Raw genomic sequence first — 24,926 nt, 5'->3', positions numbered from 1 at the left:
CATTTCAGGCAAAACCTACCACAAAGTTTCCTGCAAACCTGGTCTGCACACACTGAGGTTGCAGTTAAGTGGTTAAACATATTTTTTTACCACCAGCTGTTACCACTGTGCTGCGTGTTTGGAGAAAAAGGACAGTTGTCATGCACACGAAGCCTGCCGTCTTAATACCTTGATAACAAAATGCTATGGTATGTATTTTAGGTAAAATGCTAAACTGCTCTATGATTGATCCACGCTCTGTTTAATTAAAAAGAAATAAGGTAATCAGGGACATATTCAACAAATAGGCAAAAACAACACAACAACATCAACAACATAAAACAACAAATATTGCAGAGTGACAGCGTAGAAGTTTACAATAATGAACTCCTGCATAAATGCATGTTCAGCAGTAAGTGCGTGCTACAGTCATGTCAGCAGAAACCCAAACCACCTGTGACTTATATGTGAACAGCTGCAACCGTTTTTTACAGTATGTAAAATTGTTGCATCATGTTGTCAATAGCAATTACCGCTCTTCAGTAGCTGGGCACATGACAGTGTAAAGCATTTTCCAATTCATTTCTGTGCTGCTACATTCCCACTCTGTCGATGACCCCTGAGATTCCCTCCATCGCATTCAGCAGTTACTGGCCTCGGTATGTTACGTTGGTAAAGGTGGAGGTGGCACCTTTATACAGAGGATTGTTAGCCTGGGAAATGAAAAAGCACAGGTCATGATGTATAAATCCAAATATGGTTTAGAAGGCAGTCATGTTCGGTCGTTACATTGGTAGTATTTCAGTGGACAAGAAGCTGTTAGTGTTTTAGTAGTAGATATTTCTCACCGTTTCCCATGTGGCTTTGGCTCTCTCCTCCTCAAACTTGGCGAATTCCCTGCGATCGTGGATGCTGACCAACAGCTTCCAGATGAGGAGGACAGCGAGGCCGAGCAGCAGAATGGCTCCGGCCACCGACAGGAGCACGACCAAGATGTCTGGACCCTCAGGGCACACTGAGAGACAAGGGACAGGAAGAGGGACAGGCAGTGAAGGAGAGCTCATGTCTAGTGCTGGATTCAGTTCTGTTTGCTAATTAGCGGAGAATGAATGAAGCTAAGCCACTCCTGCACTCTAACATGCCACACATAATTCCCCAGTAATATGGAACTTCATCACTATGTGTCTAATATTCTGTGGTGTGAGTAGTCCGTAGCTGTGGGAAACTGTCTAATATGCTCTTTTGATAATAATAACACATTGCTAGGTGCACACGCTGTTCCCCTGTTGCCATGGTCTGCCAGAAACAGACCGAAATGTCACTTATTTAAGAACCCACTATTCTGTCTTCATAATGCACCTCTATCATAACGCCCACTTCGGTGGCTGTTAAAATGTCCCATACATCCACACAAAACTCTTACAGTACCTGGTTCTTTTTCCACAAACAGAATGGATTTGCCGCTGTCATCTTCATAATACTGGAAGTGCTCCACGCAGCCTTCGTCATCTTTGTATGAGCAGTTCATTGACTTTTCACGGAAGGCTGGGGGATAAGGATCATGAGACGTATAAGATGAGTGCATATTTCAGTCGCTGTTCATTAGGAGCAGGAGTGGAACAGTTTAACATTATCACATGATAATAGGATCACAGCATATAGCAGCGAGGCGAGTTCTCACCCAGTTTATCTACTACTTGAATTTCGTCCTTGCAGAATCGGTTGCAGGTGTTGTCCTTGGCATACTGTCCTCTCTTGAAGTGCTGACACTCAACACACTCCCTGCAAACACAATCACACACTTTTACCCTTGTACAGTGTACACCACCGGTTCTCCCTCTACCAGTGGATGCGTGAATTGGTTCTTTTTGACTGCAGTTCAGTTATGTGGTTCAGTTTCCACACACAAAAAGATAAGCACGTAGAAAGTTCGTACATGTTTGACCTTTCACATAGCACTACACCTTAATCTGTCAAATAAAATATGCGGGGGAGCAGTTTGTGCTAACATCTCGGAATGTTGAAAGTGAAACTGACTCCATCAGAATGTTTTCCTACCAAGCTGTAGCGGCTGAAGATGGCAAAACGAGTTGTTCAGCTGACCAGCCATTGCTGATTACCATGGATAACGATGCATGTATACTGATCAGGCATAACATTAAAACCAGACAGGAGACGTAAACAGCACTGACCATCTTGTGACAATTCATTGTTCTGGCGGGAAACCTTTGGACCTGGCATTCATGTGGATGTTATTTAGACATGTAGCACCCACCTAGACCAGACCAGACCAGACCAGACACCCCCACCCCATAGTAATGACACTCCTTGATGGCAGCCTGACACAGGCACACACACACACACACACACACAAAAAACAGTGTATGAACAACTAATAAACATGAAGAACAGCACAAGGTGTTGACCTGGCCTCCAAATTCAAGTCTGCGGGATGCACCGGAACAAGCCTGATCCAAAGAGATCCCCTCCTCCTACACTCCAAAAGACCCACTAACGACATTCCATTTCCAGACACCAGAGTCTGAAGAGTCAGAATGGTTTTCAAGGCACAAAGGAGACCTACACAACATTAGGAATGCGGTCATAATGTTATGTCTGGTCGTTGTATATGTATTGATCGTGTATTGATGGTAAATACATTTTTGTTTCACACTTTCTAGTTTTAGTACTGTTACAAGGCCAGTGTGAGCCAGTGGAAGACATTGTATCCACTAAAGGGTTTTATTTATAAGATTTTGTTATCACCTTTTATATGTTCTTTAAGTTAGAGAAAAGGGGTGTTTTTAGTCATTTAAAACAGATGAACTTGCAGTAAGGCAGTTTGTGTAACGACTTTATAGTATTAAAGATCCTCAAAGGACGATGCACTTCCATTGACATTCCATGAGTTTCCTTATTGAAGCCCCATCACATCAAATAAAAAATTTTGGATACAAGATTTACAATGAACTAAATTCATGGTAGACTGTACATAATTTGCTTAGCGCATTTATTGAAATAAACCCCATGACCTTACCTGTAATGATATCCTTAGGACAAAACTTATGTTGTAAATGATGTGCTGTATGAAACATACTGTGTCACTGAGAAAGAAACAGTTTTGATGCGTCATTTTGTCCAGTTCCTTCGAACACTCACTTTTTTATAGTGCAGGAATCAGGACAGATGGGGCATTTCTCACAGGTGACTCCGTAGGCACCGGGCTGAGTGCACTGACAGACTCCACACTCGCAGTAACCCCTGCCACTGCAAAGTATGCCGGTGTTGGACATGCAGGTGTCTGTGCGTGTGGTGCAGTTACAGCTTTCTCCTTTCCAGCCTGCATCGCACTGGCAGAAGCCACAGTTACACTTTCCGTGATCTGAAAGAATGACAGGAAACAGTCGTCCTGTGAGTATTAAGTGTTATGTCTGACCCTGAAGTCCTTTCAAAAATATTTTGAACATCCACAAGTACATGGGTGGGGCTTGGCAAGCAAAATTAAAAAGTACATATTGCACAACTGCATTAGTGTGTGTGTGTGTGTCTGTGTGTGTGTGTTGTGTGTGTTGTGTACTTGTTGTACTTAATGAATCTGTTTGAACAGGATGAGGACGAGTGTTGGTCTGTGCTTTATTGTTCTATTGTTTCATCTCCACAGTGCTTGTAAATGTGTTGCCTATTAACCAGTGTTTTGAAACACTTGATGCATGCTCAGGCAAATCTCTGGACTTGTCTGCAAACATGTAATCACCAGCTTTTGGAGTTACTGATTTGGCCACTTATCTATAATTTGACACCTTTTCAAAAATTAGAATGTCATCTGTTCTACAATTAGTTGGTTGTGATTGATTAATTGATGAACTGATTTATTAAATTAAAACAAAAAAGCCCCTGGATATGAAAACAACCAATGCCATCTATTTCAAGTGTCCCCTTTGTGTAATTCTGTAACTGAAGTTACAGTCTGAGGTTCTTGATCTCATTACGAGTGTCCACAGAAGCAAGTGAAAGCACAGAGGCCAGGTCATTCTAGGAAGCGTGTTAGCTGTCATTTGCTGACGGGACGTGGGGGTGAGCTTTCCTCCCCAGATGGCTGAGACACCTCACGTCAACACACTAAGCTACCCTCAGAAACAACGGCAAGGCCCCAGAGATTGCAACGTTCTTAGCAGGATACTAAACAGGATTTGGCAATGGATGACTAAGAGCAAAGTGAGTCACAGCCCGGCAGGATCATCGGGAAGGGGGGTGAGGGGGTGTGGGAGGGGGGCATTAAATGACACAAAGGGTTGGTCCAATGGTCCCTAATTTCACAACGGAAAACAAATCATCTACAGTTGTAAAATCGAAGAAGCAATTCCCCCAGGATCCACTCGGCTAATCTTCTCTTTAGGACTGTGTTTGTGGCAGGGCTAGAATGAGATGTGGTTACTGGTGGTGTTAATGGTTAACGGCCTCACATAAAAGGCTTGGCAGTACATTCAGTGAACAATCTTTCTTACTCTTTCAGTAAGATAACATTTGAGACATGTAACAAACAAAAAACTCTGAGTCACTTTTGGGACGATAGCTGACGTCATCGTCTTTTTCCCATTAGTTGTAGTTGATTTATATATACACGAAGGGGATTTCTTTTAGATTGCTCCCCCCCATGAGACTGCACAGTAATCCTGTCCATTAATCACATGCCAGAGCTTTAGTGAAGTTTAACACAATGAAAGGACAAGCAGTTAAAGGGATACTATAGGGAAGTGTGGAGAGACACATGCTGGAGAGGAATGAGGTCAGGAAAATTGCCAACAGAGGAATGCAAACTTTCCCGTTCTCTCTTCTCTTGCATTTATGGGACCTGAGGCTGTACTTGCTGACTCCTGCTCCCTGGCCCTGCTCCGGTCCCACAGCCTCTCAGCAGTGGAAGAAACACACAGCCCCAGGGGATATCACAGAGATGGAACTCCTTTTGTCTCTGTAGCTTCAATTGAACCGGGGCCAATTGCTAGTTGTTCTTTTTAAGACAACATTACGACTGCGCTGAGACACTGCAGCTGAGCTTTGTGGCTAGTCTTATACAGGTTATGTCATTGTGTGTGCAGGTGAGTGCGGGAGCCCAAGCTCCTCAGTAAAAAAACAACCCCTCTTGAGACAAACTCCTTGACGTGTCTCGTGTTGATACATGTCGCGTTCCTGGAAACTTCTCAGTGCAGTTTTAAAAGGTAAATTTAGAGGACAATGCAGGTGAGATGAGTACATTTAAATCAGTATATCTACATCGTTTTGGTCATATAACGTATGCCACCTGATGAGCATTGCACTTAGAATTCCTAACCCTAAACCTAACCCTAACCCACTGCTCAAACGTATGGACATTTCAGCTCCCAATATAATGATAAAAGTGTCTTTCTATAATAAAGTATCGACAAACTCAGTGCAACAGACCTGAGATATCCTAATCTTCAGCTCCAAACAAGCTGCTTCGTAACCTCTTAACTTGACAGTGTGTTTTAGTTAGACACAGCTATTACCTGATTGATGATAAACCTTTTTCCAGGTCCAAGAGGAGATGCCTTTATTTATCATTTCCCTGTCCTTGCCATGGCCATAGTAACAGAAAACATACACCTATGTTCACAGACTGAGTCTGGCATGTAAACATGTGAATCTCCTCATTCCACTTGAGTCAGACTTCGCATATACAGCTACAGTCTGCTCCGCTTAATGTATGCAAAGATAAAATTCTGCCATTCTCCACCATAGCTCAGTGTCTTTCTTCACACTCATATATCCAAACTGCTATTACATTAAACTACCCAGTGACAGAGCCTATTAAAGTTTTATCGATGTAATTGAGTAACTGCACTGAGCTGTGCAGACTTGTAATGGGGAGTGAGAACACATCATGCAGCACTGCAGCGATCGGGTGTGTCTAGATCGACTATTCGTTTACAGGCCTGACAGAGAATTGCTCATTTGTAAGCAGCAGTGGTTATGTTTATCAGCCAGATTATCTATGATAATTAAAGAATGGACATTGTGTCTATTTTGATTGATCAAGCTCACTAAAAGCTATGTAAACTAACTAAGACGTGAATGTTTACAAACTGAGATATACAAGAACAAACTACCTCCCATTGTGCTAAGATGAGGCCTCAGAGAGGGGGAAAGGAAGGAAAGAGCAACATCATCTTTCCTGCATTAGTCACCAAGAACAACTTATCGAGCTACAACCCATTTCCTGGTTTAACTTTGTGATAATAGTACGGACTTTTACACACCATTTGACTCCACCACACCAAGTCAGTGAGAACACTAATGAGAAAAATCTATGTTTTTTCATAGTTTGGTTGAATTGTTTTTGCTCTAGTTGTTTAACAACTTCTATCCATTTATTCAGTAATGAGTGCTGGTCTCATGGTGCCATTAAAGGCTTTTTGTACTTGTCATTTCTCTGTCAAATCCATTGAGCTCTTCCTCGTTTATGTCTTATCAAAATGCTCAAGTGCTGTTGGCAAAGCCGAAACACTCCTGATGTAACAAATTGTATGTACTCACCGGAGCACAGAGCCCCTTTGGAGCGCAGGCAGTTGAAGTTGTCACATTCACAGTACTTTCCCCACACCTGACCAAACTCATTCAAGTGGCAGGAGCACTGTCCACACAGACAGTCGCCTCTTCCGCTGCACACGCGGCTGGTTGGTGGTTGGATGCAGTTGTCATCATCAGTAGGATTGTAGTCCTCTACTGAGCACTCGCATCGCGGGCCCAGGCGACCGTCGTTACACTGGCAAACGCCACACTCAAAGGTCCCGTTGCCATTGTTGCAGAAGGGGCTATTCTTTTGTGCCGTTGACTCACAGTCGCAACCACAGGCAAAGTCCACCGTAATCTGCAGGGAGTCCTTGAAGCCCACAGGTTTGATGGTGAATGTGTGGCTCTTCTTGCTGGGGCAGTGGGTCAGCTGAGCCTCTACACTGAAAGACACCTGAAGAAGAGGAAACGCGTCTGTGAGCACCAGATGCAAAGCTGCACGTGGATGAGACATATCACCATCTCTGCCGATACGTACAGTGTCTCCAATCTTGAGGCCAGAGCAGGATTTGAGTCCACGGATGACCTCTCCACCTACGCAGGTGGCATTGAAGGAGAGGTTCAACTCCTCTGGGACTCCCAACAGCTCCAGCTCCACTTTAGAGCGAATGTTCTACATAAAGTTATCAATTACATGGGTTGTTTTTTGTTTAGTTGTCGCACACATTCAAATGTAATTGAGAATGCATTTGGACATATAATTATTTTCTGGCAGTTCTTACCGCGTAGGCTGTCTCAATTAGCTGGATAACATTCCCGGAATCACGAGACAGCTTTCCCACAACTGCGCCTGGAATGAGCATACTGTACTCCTGGCAGGAGAAACGTGACATTATTGAGTTTTTTTGATTTTATTTACTTATTCGACACTGATAATACATTAATGCTGTGGTACGATTAGTTCACTTTGTTTACCTTGTAAAGCGGAACCACAGACTCAGTCACCGCAAAAACTAAATTAATGTTGTTTTCAGACATTTTCTCCATCATGAGTGCCAAAGAGGGATAGTCCTGGTAGACGCAGGAAGCATTATCATGGAAATAATGAATCACTCCAAATGCTCTTAAAACCAGTCACAGTTGAATTAATGGTGTACTTAAATGTCTCCATTTACCAGCACAGTTGAGTTGTTGTACGTATCCTCGTTATCAAGGTGACACTGTCCGTCATTGGGCTGGACGATGCCTGCAAAACGTCCATCCAGAGCAGTGTGACTTTTGTCATCAGTGGTAAACACCAGAAGGTGAGAGGCATCTGGACGCCAGCCAATTTTGTCCTAATGATGACAAACGCATAAATAAATGTGACACATTTAAGACAGTCAAATGTGTACTGTATGCATGCACAAGCACATGTTTTGCACATCAATGAGCATGTTTTTCTGCATCTGATTCTATTTTTTTTTTTTGAATACCTTGCATACTACAGCCTGCATGATGGCATCAAATCCACCCTCCGAAGCGTCCCTATTTCTAGAAACCTGCTGTTTCTCCACCTCCTCAGTGAAGCGAGCTACCGTCTCTGTCAGTGACAACACGTTCTTGAACGAAAACTGACGATGGCAATCGGTCCCAATCCTGTTTACATTGGAAAGGTGAAAAAGGAAAGGTGAAATAATTGTGGCTGTTAAACATAGATGGACAGGTTTTCTCAGAATGCAATAATACTTCTGCCCCAACCATATTCTCCCTTCCTACCTGAAGCAAGGGTTTGTAACTGCCTCTGGGGGGAACATATACATGTAGGGGGATGTGGTCTTGTCCACAAAGGCACCAAAGCCCATGCGCAGGTTGCTTGTGGTCCGGCCCATGGTTAAAGCTAGCTCATTGCCCAGGGTGCGTAGGCGCTCCAAATCATCTTTCATTGAGTATGAGAGATCCATCAGGTAGTAGAGGTCCACGGGGTAATCTGCCACTTGTTTCACAGACACAGTGAAAAGCTTGGCATCACCTGAGGGGGGAAGATAAGAGGGCCACACAATTGGAGAAGATGATGAAACCGATTAACTGCACTGAAATTAAACTTAAATATTATTAAGCAGTTCAAGCCACTAGAGCAATAATAATAGCCCTCATTTTCTGTCTTCATAATGCAACCACTGAATGTATCTGGTCTTGGGAAGTATCAGATCCTGTGGGTATTCTTATTGATGATTTCTAGTGGGTGTGGACAAACCTGGTCTTAATACCATACGGAGTTTCTGAGGGTTGATCTGTGTGACATCATCAGTCACACCCGATGCCTTGCCGCTGAGTGGTTTATTCTCCTCAACAGTCAAGGTGCTGGAGGGAAACTCCAGAGATGCCTGGCTGCAGCCTCCTTTCACCAGATTCTGTTTTAGGTCGCAGCGAGAAGTGCCGGACCCCCCCTTCCCAAAGACCTAAAACAACCGCATCCATTCTGCTGAGCACATTGTGATCAAATCTAGAAGAAATATGCTCATACCGACAGCGATTTAAGATACAGAGAAGAGACATCAATGGATGACAAATAGAGGAGTGCAGTGGGGGAATCAGGTTTTGTTCAAACTTGCTTCAAGCAGCCATGAATGGGAGGAGCTACGAGACAATGTATGTGTTTTTACCTCTTGAGAGCACCATGCACAGCTGGGGTGAACGGCTAGGCAGGCTCGACAAGTGGTGACTCCTCTGGATGTGCATATGTTGGAACCTGTGATAATATCACCCAGACAAGTGAAAAAAGAAAGAAAAAAAGAAGTGAGCTGCTGTATATAGATAACACTGAATCAGCGTTACATTGACAGGAAGCTCTTTTGACGCAAATCCAGATACCATCATACAGGCCTTTTGCTAATACTTGCAGCTCACACATTAAATTAATTATTTCAAGCTGCATTAAATGTGTCATGTAAGACAAATGAATTCCAAACTTTTGAGTTATCCTACATGGCCCCAGGGTGTGGCCCACTGAGGTTCAGCAGTGAAACAGTGTTAATTGGTAAATTTGAATAAAACATCAGCAATCTGACAATGAAATGAAAACATTATCATATTTATTTTAACTATTAATTATGTGCCTGAAAACACCGGCGTCCTTGCCATTCACGGCACCCTGGCGCGAATACACAACTTATTTACTACAGTTTAAGGGTTTTCAGTTGTTTCATTTATTGACAGACTTTATCTTATTCCTAATTAGACTGCATTCAGACAGTTTATTTCAGAGAAGACAAAAGTATTCCACAACCAAACCGCAATCACGCATTTAGTGTGCGGCGATCAATGTAATCTCGACTTGTCTCTTGAGTACCGTGGAGTCCGTGGACGGGAAATTCGCTCACGACTTTTTTCAGCCCCTTATAAGGAAAGGTGGAGAAAGGTCCAGCGTAGGGGCGCAGATTCAACCGCATTGTCGCGGGATTCAAGCCATCTAACAGTGAATGAATCTAGATTTATGAATATCATATAGTGATCACTCTACGTCAACAGAGACCGGTGCGTACTGAGGTGTCCTACTATAACTTTGGTCCGGGACAACTCAGCAGCAGGTGAACATGTTTAAAGTTAGCGCGAGGAATGATTAAAAAATAAAATAAAAAAACACATCTTACCGAAGACACTGGATGCTGAGGTCAAAAAGAAAACGAGAAGACCTATCCCCAGACGGATTATTAACGTTCCCATGACTGGAGCGTAACGGAGCCGAGTCTTAGATGAGTCCTCTGTGGATACTTCAGGGCTTGTTCACTTCGCAGCTTGAACGCTTTTCCTCATTCCGCATATTGGGTCACAGCCTACCGCCTCATGAATGAAAAAACCTCAAGTCGCTGGAACTTGTCTCGATCAGAGGTTTGGTAACCTTGGGTAAGAACATAGCTGTAATACAACGAGGAGTGGGCGATCACGCAAAGCGTTTATTGCATCCACCAGACTTTCTAAATATTAGTTGTGTTTCTATGCACGTTGCTGCAAGCTGGAACTCAGGTGAAGAGTGAGGGTAACACGGAGTTTGCCTAATAGGCTAACTTAAGTATATGGCTAATTGCTTTTTCCTTGAAAAGATAGAGCAACATGTATTTGTAGAATTAATGAAAGCTGATAATTATCACAACAATCTCACAATAGTCACCATAATCTCTTGCTTTACAGGTGTGGACATCGCCTCATTTACAGTTGTGTAAAAAAAAAAAAAAAAAAAAAAAAAAAAAAAAAAAAAAAAACAATAGTGGCAATAGTGGCTATCAACACTAATCCGCATTCCTTTTCTTTTGTGAGTGAGCCTGTTAAGTTTTTTTATTCCTTTATTGAAACCACAGCAAGAACAGCGACAGGGGAAACATGACAGAAGCGCGTAGGATAATGACACTATCATGTACTGTACACGCGCGTAAGTAAATGACAGTTTAATTTCTTGTGTCTGTGGTTTTGGTGTACAGGGAGGAGGCTTATAGTTGTAGAGTCTGACAGCATCAGGGTGGAAGAACCTGACGTGTCTCACCGCAGCCTGTGTCTGAAGGAGCTGCCCAGGGATCACGGAGTTCTCCAAGGATGATAGACTGATGATGTAAACCTCCTCCTCTGCCCCACCACCTGCGCTGGATCAAGGGAGCATCCCAGGACAGGGAGTGGGTGAGGTCTCGTTGAAATGCTGCTGGTCCAGTGGACCACATCATAGTATATGCGGATTGGAGTGTCTCTAACAGGCCTTTGTTGACCTTTACCGTAGAGTGCAATAGCGTTGTCAGTCCAGTCCTTCTCACTTTCCTACTAATATGGTAACAAAGTGTCTCCACCTGCAGCAAAATTCAACTGTGTTAATCTGGAGGCGGTTGCCCTGGCACCAGTCCACAAAGCCATGGACTGGCCCTTTTTCCTTGTCCTCATCTGTGATGAGCTCGACACTTGCAGAGTCATCAAAATGAGTGCAGCGGCAGATAGAAACTTTAAACCTGACTGGATGTAGCAATTACATAATTGCGTTAAACACCGTAGATGACCATCGTTGTTAATTTGCATGTAAAACCCGTCTCAGGTGACCTGCATCATGTTAAATATGAACTGCATTGCACGTCGTCCTGCCCTCTACTGGTCAGAAAAGAGAACAACATGTAAAAGTTGTATGACCTGCAAAATCTGGAATAATCGTTTAAAGTGCACAATGTGAGCTCAGGATCACTGGATCAAAAACCAAAAACTTGACCCATCGTACACTGAGGTGCAGTGGTAGAATGCATTGTAGGGGGAAAATACACATATGCAGCAGAGTTCATATACTGACCTGGAGTTGTTTGTTTTAAAGGGACTGACTTAGCAATTGCTGTGTAATGTAAACTCCATATAGCCATTCTCTGTTTCCTTCTTTCTAAATTTATGAACCTGTTAAGTCCTTGCCACAGAAAGCCTCTTCCCATAGTGAATGGCAGAACACACTGAAATTTGACAGCTTCCAAAACAAGAGAAATCAATTTAAAAAAAAAAAAGAAGAAGAAGAAGAAAGAAATGAAAAATGAGGCAGAAAGTGGGATAAATGCTAAGCTTGCCATGCAGAAACCAAATCTGGGATGTGTGTGGTGGTTGTGATGTGAGTGTGGCGGTGCTTGTAGAAGCAGACAATGCCTCTTATCTCTGCATTTGTCCATTTATTGAATCTTTATCCCTGTGCCCTGCTCTTATTCTCTGGCTGGTTGCTAAGTTACTGCCACCCGTGTCCAAGAATTGCCGCTAGAAGAAATGACAGAAATAGAGAAATAAGTAGAAAAGCTATAATAGTCAACTGTTCTGCTGGCATTAAGCTCTCAGTGTGGGCGGGTGGTGCAGGTAATACACTGTGGGCAATGAAAACCCCTCTTCGGTATTGACTGATTTGGATCTATCGGCTGCAGAGTCATCTGCGGCTACCACCCTCGCAGATGAATGGCATTTTGGGAAGAGCATAGCGCCTGTTGCCCTGAATAAAGAGCCACACGGCGGGTCAGATGGCAGCCAATTAAGACGGAACGAGAGGTGCAGGGGGAGGGCTGGAGGCAGAAAGGGGGATGGAGGGGTCCTGACCTGCGTTGCCGATCTATCCAGAGCCCTTTAAGCTTTTCACGGAGTCTGAGAATGCTGTTGCGAAGAGCCAATATCAAAACACAATCATTCAGAGAAAATCCGTGTTTGGTTAACCACAGCCAGCTTACCCTTTGCTGCTTGGCTGGGTTTAACGGGCAGGTGGGAGGGTCAAGTGAGGAGATATGAGTTTTTCCCAGGTGAGTGGTCAGCCGGCTTATGAAACGTGCCCCACAGTTGCTGACGTCGGACAATGTGTATTTGGGTTGTCACCCTTCGCTATATCTCATCTCCCTCCTCCTCTAGTCTCTGATCTGCAGCTTACATTTCCCTCCCAAGGGATGACAGGATATATGAGGAGAAGAAAATAATAAATAAACTCTGAGGACACATGAGGGACGAAGAAATGGAAAGAGGAGAGCTTATCTGTTCTGTGTTCTTTCAAAGACATTAGACGTAGCCCGCTGTTAAATTCTATAAGAGAGGCAGCAGGAAAGAAAGGAGGAACAAAGAAAGCAACTTGGTGAAGGCAGGAGGAGAGCAGACTTCTCGTGGTGGCCTGCGTTACTGAGACGTGGAGATGTGTCTAATTGGAAATGAAGTTTATGGGTGGCGGCTGAGCTCACAGGATGTCTGCACTGGAGAGACAGATCAGGAATTTCTTCAATTAGATTTATGAATGCTGTAATCTGTGTCTCAAACAAACAGATTTTCCGCAGGCATCCAAGCGGAGAGGCTGCAGCGGGGGCCACGCACACTCGTGGAGAGTGTAATATCTCCCTGCAAATCAAAGCGATGAAGTCATTATCTCCTTAAAATAACTTTGATGACTGATGGTTGCTTGGTGTGGGGTTGATGTGGGGCGCCACTCCGCTGTGGCGCTGCGTCCTTGCAATTTGTACCAGCGCGTAATTAATGACCGTATTTACATCTGCGTGATTAAGATTTCCATAGATCAAAAGACGGTCCCTGACACGTTCTCTGTAACAATTGCTTTATTCCTGTTTAATATTTACAAAGAGCCCTTTAAACGCATTTCCTGGTATTTAATTGCTCTCCTTCTCCAGCTCGCCCAGGGATACAGCCTTCTTCCTCGCAGCTCTGCGTGAGCCTTGATCAGCTAATAACGGCACATCTTAGGAGAAATCTGTTAATTGGAAAGGGGGATGTTTTAAGGAATGTCAGCTCCCTCTGGGGTGACGGGGGTTGAAAGGGTGTGTCCGTTCCCCCGGCTCAGGTCCTGCGTAGGCACCACAGACAAAAATGATGTTGTGGGGGGGTAGAGGGTGGAGTATGGAGCAGTGGGGAGGTAGGCGCGGTCAAACACCAATTCTTTGTTGCTAGGGATGTCTTCACTTAGTTTGTGTTGCTAGGCTGCCAATTCCCTCATGTTAAGTGGAAACGTTCCCCCCCTCTCCTCCGTCCAGGCGCCTCCTCGCTCCCTCCCTCTATCTCTCCTCTAAACCAAAATAACTTCACCAACCATCTGTCACTGGGCTCACGGGTCTACTGTTGCTTAGGAACAAGTCAGACACTCATATTCATGTATGCATCTTCATGTGAATATGTCTTCATATACAGTAATACTAACGATAACAATTGGGAAGAGAAGTATCCGCTCCCATGACCGGGGCTTTATTGAAAGGTGAAGCCCTCACAGCGAACCCTCAGTGTGACGCACCGTGGAGTCAAGTTATGAGTCAGCAACAGGTTCTTTAGAAGCTTTCAAAAATCAAATTGCCCTGAGAGAAACCGAACAGTGATATAATAAAAGTTGTAAAGAATTTGAGCATTAGTTCAACAGCGACCTGAAGTTTCCTCGTGCTTGACTTTGCAAAGACTTTTCCCTCATTTGTAAATTCTCTGAAGTTTTGTTGATAAAAGCCTCGCAGAGGCATTGTTAGGTTTTAACTGTCATGGAGGATTTCCATATTGACAGAGAGATTAGGTGTAAGTACAAGCTACTTTCCATAATCACAGCCCTTGAACAACAGAGCAGAATCAAATAGTGAAGCGCTGATTTACATGTCGCAAATGAATGTATGGCAGCCCAATCAAAGGGCTAATGAGATGATTCAGTCTTATTGTACACAAGCGTTTGTTTGTCGTCGCTTATCAGCCGCTTATCAGTTTATTAAACTACCTGAAGGTGATAGACTCGCGTGGGGTTTTTGCGGATGGAGCTAATCATTGTTTGTACACATGCTCGTCAAGGTGGTGACTGGAAGCAGCTTAGCCAGACGTCCCAAATTGAATTCTGTGGCTTTTGTTTTTTTTGACAAACAGCAGATTAATCTCACAGACTCCACACCCAAGTGTTGGGAACGGTGATGTAAAAATGCTTCAGGCAGTTGTTTTTTTTTTTATTATTATTAACCTGTTGGACTTCATCACGGTTTTCACATCCATAAAGAAGTTTCTTTGCTCTCACATTCCGCCGTGTTTATATACTGTGTAATTGAATTACATTTTACAGGGAGTTACAGCAGCTGTAATCATTTGGGATGTACTTAGATAATAACTGTTAAATTGAGTCTCAGTCAGCCAAGATACTTTAATCGTTTCCAATTTGGTTACACAACCTGTTTTATAAGAGATTTTTAAGGTCCATCTCTCCTTGCTGCACTTACAACTACCCAACCGTCTGTGTGGGTACTTTCATAAATTTGAAATGGTTGGAATTTGAAAGCTCAAAATCACGTCGGTAACTTTCAGTCACGGTCCAGTCTCCATCCATCAAATATTTCTGTCTTGATGTCAGAAATATCTGCCAGTTGCACGCTTGAATGCAAGGGTGGACCTTCTTAAATAATGAAGTTCGGCTTAATAATAGAAAGCTCATTTTAAATCACAACCAATAACAGTAATTACTACACAACACCTGCTGACTATGAAGAAGAGAAGTGATTTTTATTATTTTAACTCTGCTTTTTTTCCTTGATGTCAGCAGGGCTTCAGCGAGTCTTATTTGAAAAAATCAGTTATTCTCGACTATTTCATCTAATATATTTGAAGAAATAATCACCTACAATAAAACTAATTTCATTTCAAAGGCAAACAGTCACACTAAGAATTAGATTTTTTTCCTCATATGCAGCCCGTCAATAAAGTGCCGAGTGTATAAACTGAGACCTCACATTATGCATGAATGAGCTTGTATGAGGGATGAAGGAGAAAATCGTTTGTGTCATTATTTAGAAGCGTTCTCTGGGAAATTATTCAACTGGTGTACATCCCCCAAGGCTCGTTTTTACTCATTCTAAAGAATTCCCTTCCACATTAGAAGTCTACAGTAGCTCATCTCTGAATAATGCTTTCCAAGAAGAGTGCTGTCCGGGAATTTGATTTCCGCCTCAGCCAAGGAAAGGAAAGCAACTAGCAAAGTGGAAGAAGTAGCCACTATTTCTGGAACAAACTACATTGGCCGTGCTTCAGTTTTAGTTTATTAATTCATGTCTTCATTTCTTAGTTATTCCACACTGTGTCTATACTGGTCTTTCTCATGAATCCAAAGTCGCAGTTTCATCGGCAGTGACATTACACTCTTTACATACCTCTCAAAGTTTTTATTGCTTATCAGTGCAGATGGCAGTCTGTTCCTCATATCGATTCTAATGAAGCTGAATGTTTTCAAGTTTAAATGATTTTGAAAACTTCCATGAAGCCTTCAAAGCTAATGTGTGTGTGAATCAATATCAGGAAGGCTTTCGGGCATTATTGATGTGCATAAATGAGTGATATGTTTGCCTTATTTTTGCCTGAAAGATAATATCAGGCAGTGCCACTGAGATGCGTTCACTTGTTGGAGGATTTTTTAAAAAACATATAACATACTCCAGTTACAGTTAATCACAAGAAAATAGGCAGGCGAAAATTAGTCAGCTGACTTTCTTTTTTCTCTCGCTTTTGCACATGTAGCAGCAAATTATCCTAGGCCACCTGACTACCTCCCCTAGTGAGGAGTGGTGGTGTGGTCCACTGGGAACTCATCATCATTTTAAAACGCACCAGAGACTTGGCACAAAAGAAACGCTCGCAGGCGAGCCCAGGCGCACAGGGAGTGTCTCCTATTACATCGGAGGGAAGCACCGTTTCCCACATTGCGCGCCGAATCGAACACTCTTTAAAAGCAGAGAAACGCGGACTTTGAGTTCAAGAAACTTACTTTTGGCTGCACCTGATGCGACACTCTTTGACTGCAGCAGTTGGCTGAGGTGGATGTGGTCATTACGCACTGAAGCTGTGGCAAACCCCGATGTTAAGCTGTAGACTTGGACTTCAAACGCGTGTTGTTCTCCGTTCCCTTATTTTTATTTTCTTATGAAAAGTCACATGACGCAAAATTTTGCTTGGAGTTCAGGTTTTGTAGTGAGACTTTGTGCCTGCCAACTGGAGTCGTGTGTCTTGTTGCTGATAATCCGCAAAGAAACATGAATGTTTCAATCTTTGACATGACCCAGGGTGCGATTTTTAACGGGAGTCAGACGCTCGCCGGGACTCTGGCGACATACTCCGGCAACAGCACCGACAACGTGGTAACCGGCGACGGTGGCGCGTCCCTGGTGCTGCAAGACGAGCGCAAGCTCTTCGTCATGCGTGTGGTGCAAATTGCGGTACTGTGCGTGTTGTCGCTCACCGTCATGTTCGGTATATTTTTTCTCGGCTGCAACTTGATGATCAAATCAGAGAGCATGATTAACTTCCTTGTGAAAGACCGGAGACCATCCAAAGACGTGGAGACTGTAATGATTGGGCTCAGCTAGAGTACACTGAGATCAGGTACGGTTGAGAACAGAAGAGAGATCCGGTATGAGGGTCTGCTGCGCGTATCCAACCCAGGTCAAGAGCTGCATCTGCATGTACCTATCGAAGACGCTCTGTGTCCTAAAGAGTGGTCTAAAGAAGAAAGATATGCAAAAACTTCACATTTCCTTCCGAGAAACGACTACAGGAATGTAGTCCAGCGACCAATGTTTGTGCGTAAAGTTTGTGCGTAAAATGCAGACAGTTGTTTACATATGGGCCGATCTGTTGAATCTTTTGAGTGAATTAAATATTGCCAACTTGAACAAAGTGACGAAAATGTTTACAAGATGTTACCTCATTTTTTGCTTTGTAATTTATTTTTCTTTTTGTAAAGTTTACATGATGATTAATGGACGTTTTAAAAGCCGTCAAAAGCATGATTGTGGATTCTTATACTGTAGTTCCACGCCTGCCAGTGTACTCAGTGGACGTAATGGATATGTGGGTATTCTCTATACAAAGTATTTTTCTTGGTCTCGTTTGGTAAATACTCTTTAAATACCTAGATCTTTTGGGGTTTTCAACAAACTCGGTCACAGCTTTATGGAGTGATTCTGGTCCTGTTTGGCATGCTCGCTAACTGATCTGTAAAGTGATTTTGGACCCGTTTTGCACTTTTGAAATCACTTATGCTGCATGGAATATTTTGTACCAAAAACTTGAAACTGCAGCATGCAATTAAAATATTAACATGGCCTGCCACGTTTTGTCATCTGTCAATGAACCATATTTGCGCATTGCCAGAAGGAATGTTTCAGAAAACTATTTCTCCTTCTTACGTCTCCTAAATAATTTAGTTAGAACTGTAGCAGTCTCTGCAATAACGTTTTTTTTTTTTTTTTTTTTTTACTTTTTAGATTTGAATTAATTATTTAAACTCAAATATAATCAGACGTGTGGAATGACCTTTCACTCCCTTCACATCTCATCTTATTTAAGCATTAGTTATGCACAAGATGACAGCATTAAATTAATATATTAATGTCCCGTAGTAGGTGCACTTTTAAAATTGGCTGGATTGCTGTATGTACATATATATATTTAAAAATCTATACATACATTTTACTTTCCTAGTGGCAGCACTAATGAAGACAAAATAAATCTAAATCCCTGATGTTACATGACACAATTGAACTTGGCATTTGTGGTATTTTTATGCAGTAGATGGCCATTCTGAGTTTATCTATCTTGGGAACAACAGGCTGAGCTCGTTTTAGCTCCACAGCTTTTAAATAGATCTTTCCAAGGAATGGTTGACTCAACTGGAAAAACATTCAGCCTCACCTTGGCCACTTCCACTTCTTAAAAGCCTTGAGTGAGACTTTAAGGTTCCAAGAAGTTCAAGCTCTTCTTCTTTTGTTCCATCAGAAAGTGTGTGAATGGGTGGATAATTATATATATATATAAAAGAAAAGTCGGCAGGGCAAACTTTGGCTTCAGTGCCACTTTAGAAGAATTCCACTCAATGAGGACATACGTGGCCATCCAAGGTATGCTGTTGTGCTTACCCTCTGTGCACTGCCAATGCCTCTCTTCTTTCTATGTCAGATAGAAAGAAAGCTCACAGGAAGTTTCAGAGCAGCAGACAGGATTTGGTTCAATTTTTCTTTTCCTTCCTCAGTCTGTCCACATCCCCTCCTACCTCTCTTTAATGCACCCCACTCAGAAGCAACCAATGTTCTCATTATTATTTCAGTACTTGTCAGGCGAGCTGGGGTGACCACTTACAAACACACCCATGCATTCACACATGTGCCCATTCACCATGCACACATAAGACGCTGATGTGCAGCAGACCCACAAATTCTGACAAAAGTCTCTCAGAAAACAACTTCAATAAATAATATTCATTAAATAATTAGACTTCCAACAGCTAAGGACATATCTAAACTCAATTTCAGACTTATGCATATGTTCAGACACTGGTATATACTGATTCTTACGTTGATCAGTATTTGAAGCTTCAACATCATATTTTCTTTCAATATAAGATGCGAGGTGGCGAAACATTTACAATGAGCCTTTGTTTTCTAAAGCGTTGCATATTTAAAAAGGAGGTCAAAGGGTTACACTTTATTGCACTGAGTGCAGTCAGTCTGTGGATAGAAATCTTATGAAAACAATTTATAATAGTGTTTTGGAAGCCTCAAATATTCTCCCAAAGCCTGCAGTGTAATCTTCTGGGAAAAAGTAAACTAAATTGTTCTGACATTGTTCCCATTTGCTGTTGTTAACAAGGAAGCATGGGTGTTATTTTTAGACGGAGTCAGTTCACAACAATTGTATTGAAACAATAATATCCACAGTGTGAGTTTAGACGCTGAACGAAGAGGTGCAGTTAGAAGGGGCTTACAGATGTGGACGGTCCACTGACGGAGGCCCTGCAAGCCTTATAGACTTATAACCTTATACAGACTGTTGTAGCAGCACTGGAGCTGAACTGACACCTGGTTATTTTATAGTTGAATCCAGTTTTCCAGCTAGGAGCTTCCATAGTGTTGGAGTAGGATTGGGAAATCAAACAAACAGAATATCCAAATTTCTTTATGCTTTGTTGGTAAAAGAATAAAGTGAAGAACAAGAACCAAAAACGGATTAGATGAGGATGAGGAACAGAAAAATTGTCATTCTATCACGGCCAAGTTCACAGGTTAATGACCTTCTTGGACTGCGTCGTCCAAACAGGCTGTCAGTCACTCCACACCAGGCACGGTCTGGTGAAGATGCTTTTGATAAATTGGAGTCGATTGCATCCAGCACCTGTATTGACCCTCACTACTTCAAGGTACTCTCACTTGCCTCAGTTGTTGCTGCGCACATCCGAGCTTCACGGGAATGGGAATGTTATCTTCTGTGCCCGAAGGATTCCAAAATTGCACATTTCTTTAATTAACATGACAAATGTTGAATGTTCCTAGCAACTGGTGCGCTGACATTTCTAATGACTGCAAACAACATGATGAGGCACATACTTTATGTCACTTATTGAAAGTTCAGCAAGACTGCATGCATAAAAACGTAGCAGCTAGCATCCATCATTAACACACACACACGCACACAGACTGAACCAAGGTGCAAAATGTCAACAACATGACATTTACAGATTTTTATCCCCATCTAAAAAAAAAAAACAAAAAACGAAACACATCATTTGAGCAAGCAATTTACAGTGGTGGAAAAAAGTTTTCGGGCACCCCATGCATTTGTTAAATATTGCATTAAGAATGACTTTTAGGTCTTCACGTGCAGTCACATACAAAATACAAACAAATATAACAAATATAAACAAATCCTAAAACAGTCATTACATTACAAATTTAAAATAGATTGGTTCAATAAAAATACGTAAGCAATTTTGAGTATTGGGTCATTGTGGTTCCAGTGATCCACTAATGAAGGTTGTGCTTTTTATTAAAAGATACATTTTTCTGTTGCCGTGCTTCAAGTCTATGTAAAGCCAGCACATTTGAAAGTTCTTCAGTGACAAAAATGGCTAAAACAAAGACATAGATTCTCAGCCAGGAAGTGCAGATGCAGTCCTTCAGCAGTTGGATCCACTGCAGAAATACAGACAAACCAACAGTTTTAAAGACATCCAAGATCTGGGCGTCGAAGGGTTTCTACAGTAAGAAATGACCTCAACCTGATCCACGTATGCAGGAAAACCACTGAATGACATCACAGGAGCTCCAACAGCAGCGGTCAAACCAAACTGGTGTCCAGTGTTCCACCCACACTGTACGTGGTCGACTTTTAGATCATGGTTTAAGGTCCTACAAGGCTGTCAGGAAGCCCCTGATCAATGAGAGACAGAGGTTAGCCCGGCATCATTGGGCCCAAGCACACAAGAACTGGACAGTCAGGAAGTGGAAGAAGGCTCTGTGGTCAGATGAGTCCAGTCCAAACTGGATGTTTCAACAAGATAATGCCACACATCCAGGGCCACTAGAACTTGGCTGCAGGAGCACAGTATCCAGGTCTTAGAGTGACCAGATCAATCCCTGGACATGAGCCCCATTGAAAATCTGTGGTGGATTATCAAAAGTCTGTTTCAAAGCACAGTCCAAAGAATTTAGAAGAATTAAAAGTAGTAATTAAAGAACAATGGGACAGGATTAGCCCTCAACAGTGTGAAAGGCTCACGGGGAACATGCCAGCCAGGATTAGAACAATTCATTTTTTAAATTTTATGCCGTTATAAATCAGCCATTATCAGCATTTGCACTGAACCTTGCAGCTGATCATACAATGTTGTACAATGTTCCTTTTATTAGGCCACAGGATATGTTACTGACAAGAGCCTCTTTCGTGATGAGCTTATTTAAACAAGCACTAAGCAGTTCAAACCGTGTTATTTTTCTCTGAATCTTGGCTCCGTGTCAATTAAAATTACTCACCCTCTCGGCTGAAGGTGTCACACTACGATCGCCCACTGCCACTGAGGCATATGCTAAAGAGTCAGGATGGAGGAAAATCCAAGTGTCCCTCATCCCTCACCGCCTGAATGATCTGCAATAATCGCGGCACCGCGTGGCTGAACCACAATTATGAAGACTGGGATGCAGTGCACAAAAAGGTTATGAATTGTTTAATGTTGCATTAGGGGATGCGTTAACGTGTTAATCTTACAATCAGCATGTGTGCCACTTGGGCAGGTTGTCTGCGCTTCAAGACTTTCCCCCCATAACTGTACATTTGCTGGAAGCGTCACCACTGACCTTTTACAAAAGAGATCTCACAAAAAAATAATGAACAGTCTGCTGGCGATGAAATCACCGTAGAAATGATGATGATTAAACCAACGGTGGCATTCAACTTTAACCATGACCAAGGTAGCTCTCCCATGAAGCCCATGAGGCTTCGAGTGAAAAAACAGAGAAGATCATTGGGTCGATACAGATTTGTCAGCGTGGCAGACACTGAGGACACGGACAGTTTTAATTCCCTCAGTATTTTTGATTAGGGGGGCAAGACTCACAAAAGATCTGTTTTCTATGCCGACGCAGGTCCCACAAGGATGAAGTGGCCTTTCTCAGCCCCATTCAATCTGTTTCTAATGGGATGTGCTGTATTCAAAGGAGGCCGTAATAACAATACATGCAATGAAGGTGAGGAATGGAAACAGTATCTCATATCTCACACAGATGGATGTAAACACTCTCTCCTCCCGCTCTCCCTCCGGCACATACACACAATAGTATGACTTGGCGGTCTTTCAGAAAATTTCAAATGATAACACAACGTAGTATGTCCATTGAAAATGTGTTTTAAAACTTTAACTCCTGCAAACTCAAGCATGGTCAAAGCTACGCGTGTTCCAACTTCCTGCCTCACCCAGTCCAGCGGGGAATTAGCAGCCCTTGTGTTCAAACTCATGACATTTTAAATAAATCTATTATGTGTGCGAAGATGAACGACAAACAACCAAATTGCCTCATTATTTCCATTACCCGCGACACCATGGAGCTGAGAAGTTGGCGACGTACATACACACGCTTAACTCAATTAACGCGTTTTCAAAGTATCCTCCAAACGATACACCTACACCATTTCACACTCGCAAATGCGTCTCTGTGCTACACAAAGTCCCAGCTTGAATGTGAGCATAATTTGCCAGAGTGACTGTTGTTGATTTGTAATAATGCGGTGCTGTCAGCTATAACCCCCGAGGATTTTTTATTTTATTTTATTTTTTATTTATTTATTTATTTTTTGTATTTTTGGGAGATGGGATGTGTCACTGTGCTTTTTCACTTGCCAGGTCCTGAACCTCTCCTGTCTGTATGCCAGTGTATTCTCAGTGCTGTCCCTTCCTCTCCTGACGCCTTTCATCTGTCTCTGCTTTTTCCAAACTTTCTCAGGCACAGTCTGAACCGACAGCGCCGTCAAATTCTTGTTTGATTTAAGAATAAATCAAGTAAATATGTAGACCAAATATGTAGACCTGCATGGGCATAAAAAGGAAAATAAATTTGCCAGTGAAACAGGGGGACAACAAAAGCTTTATAGTTGAAAGAAATTAATTAACCTCCGTCTCATTCATTTCTTAACAGGCTCTTTGTTACTTTTGTGCTTTTAAATGCAACACATTAATGCCAGCCCCAATCTCAAGGAGGTTGTGGTTTTGCACTTTTAAGAGGTAGAACTATTAAATTCAAACCCCAGTGCCTTTTGTATGAATCATTATAAACAATATGCAAATGATTGCTTAGTATTCACAGGGTTGGCTCTCACATGCGCTGTTTTGTGTATAGGGCCTAATCATATTCAAAAGGAACAGATGTCTGCAATAAACAGAAACAAACAGAGAGAACGCCAGTGGTAGTGTGATCTTTAGCGGCACAGGTGGTCCCACAATCTGATCCTGCAGCTTCTATGCACCGTGAGAAACAAAAAACGAGGCAGAACAGGTACACCAGTCAGTGGTTTTAGAGGATGTCTCCTACTTGAGGAGGTTATGAACTAAATGAAATTATCTAATGAGCCTCCAGCATTACTCAAAGTTTTAATCGGAGCATACAGCCAAGGCTCAGAAGCCCTTCCACGGTAAGGTTAAATCAAATTCTCTGGAGATGTGGCAAGTCAAACGAAATCTTTCATCTCCATTTCTTTATTTAACTGAGGACCAGGTGTGGGTCAATCCTGCGTCTGGGTATAGGCCCAGTCAAAGTGAGGAGACAGTACTGCACAGGGGAGATCGGATCAAAATAGGAGAAGGGAGGCTGGCACAGGTTGTGTCTGATTAAGTCGGCAGTCAGAGAGGAGTACCGGAGAGAGCGAGTTAAGGCACAATGACACTAGCTTGGCTGCATTAGATGGAGAGGATCATCATGGGAATAATCAAGCCTACAATGAACAAAAAGTAAACAGAATGGGAGCTCATTGTGTGTTGAGGCAAATGGCATTAATATGCTTCCCTCTAATGACCGAGTCCTCTCTTGGGGGCACTGGTTGTCTCATCCAATTGATTTCCACTGGGAATCACTTGTATTGACCTGTTTCACAGCATCATTACAAACCGCCCCCCCTCAGCCGAGACACGCCGCCGCCCCAACCACTTACACTTAAATGGCCAAATGCAAGATAATTGGTATCTAACTAGTTTATTACATATTAATAAACTGAGAGTGCACACAGAGGCGTGTTAATTGGCTCAAGTTGGTGGTAGGCGCTACACAAAGCTTGCCCACAGCCGAGAGAGGAGGTGGCGGTGGTGGGGGTGTTGGGGGGAAGCTGCCAGTCAACTCCTCTCCTTAGGGACAAGAGAAAAAAGCGAGAGACTTATTCAAAGCCTTATCTCACATTGCTTCTCTGGCTCTTTTTCTACTGCATCCCTACATGCCAGACAGTGGACCACCAAAGAGAGAATAACACACCCTTCCCGCCCTGTCCTTCACTGTTTCAACTCTGTCGTGTCACTCTCTCGTGCACTTGTCATCTTTATGTATCTTCTCCTTTCATCTCCGTTTTTTTTCTTTTTCTTTGCCATTACAGAACATCGATGTGAGGCGGCTTCAAACTTTTGCTTCCCTCAAAGAGTTGAG

General features: G+C 42.7%; 3 protein-coding genes across 3 annotated transcripts in view; 2 read left to right on the top strand and 1 right to left on the bottom strand.

Moving 5' to 3' along the window:
• Nucleotides 1–220: 220 nt before the first annotated feature.
• On the bottom strand, nt 221–10,580 carry itgb3a (integrin beta 3a). Its single transcript, XM_047570933.1, has 15 exons — nt 10,140–10,580; nt 9,153–9,238; nt 8,744–8,948; nt 8,266–8,518; nt 7,983–8,145; nt 7,683–7,844; nt 7,483–7,578; nt 7,290–7,379; nt 7,046–7,180; nt 6,532–6,961; nt 3,139–3,361; nt 1,661–1,761; nt 1,408–1,524; nt 828–994; nt 221–692 (listed from the first exon to the last, which is right to left on the bottom strand). The coding sequence occupies exons 1-15, from the start codon at nt 10,210–10,212 to the stop codon at nt 627–629; spliced, it is 2,367 nt and encodes a 788-aa protein (XP_047426889.1). The 5' UTR covers nt 10,213–10,580; the 3' UTR covers nt 221–626.
• Nucleotides 10,260–24,926, top strand: part of LOC124997323 (proline-rich protein 29-like) — a 26,447-nt gene continuing 11,780 nt past the window's right edge. The window contains exons 1-2 of the mRNA XM_047570936.1: nt 10,260–10,392; nt 10,965–11,157. The gene's annotated coding sequence lies outside the window, so the exon portion shown is untranslated. The remainder of the gene's footprint in view (nt 10,393–10,964; nt 11,158–24,926) is intronic.
• Nucleotides 17,028–17,339, top strand: rprml (reprimo-like). The gene has a single exon (XM_047571927.1). The coding sequence runs from the start codon at nt 17,028–17,030 to the stop codon at nt 17,337–17,339; it is 312 nt and encodes a 103-aa protein (XP_047427883.1).

This window comes from Mugil cephalus, chromosome 20, assembly GCF_022458985.1.
Source record: "Mugil cephalus isolate CIBA_MC_2020 chromosome 20, CIBA_Mcephalus_1.1, whole genome shotgun sequence".
Classification (NCBI taxonomy): domain Eukaryota; kingdom Metazoa; phylum Chordata; class Actinopteri; order Mugiliformes; family Mugilidae; genus Mugil; species Mugil cephalus.
This window is presented reverse-complemented; position numbering and strand designations above follow the sequence as displayed.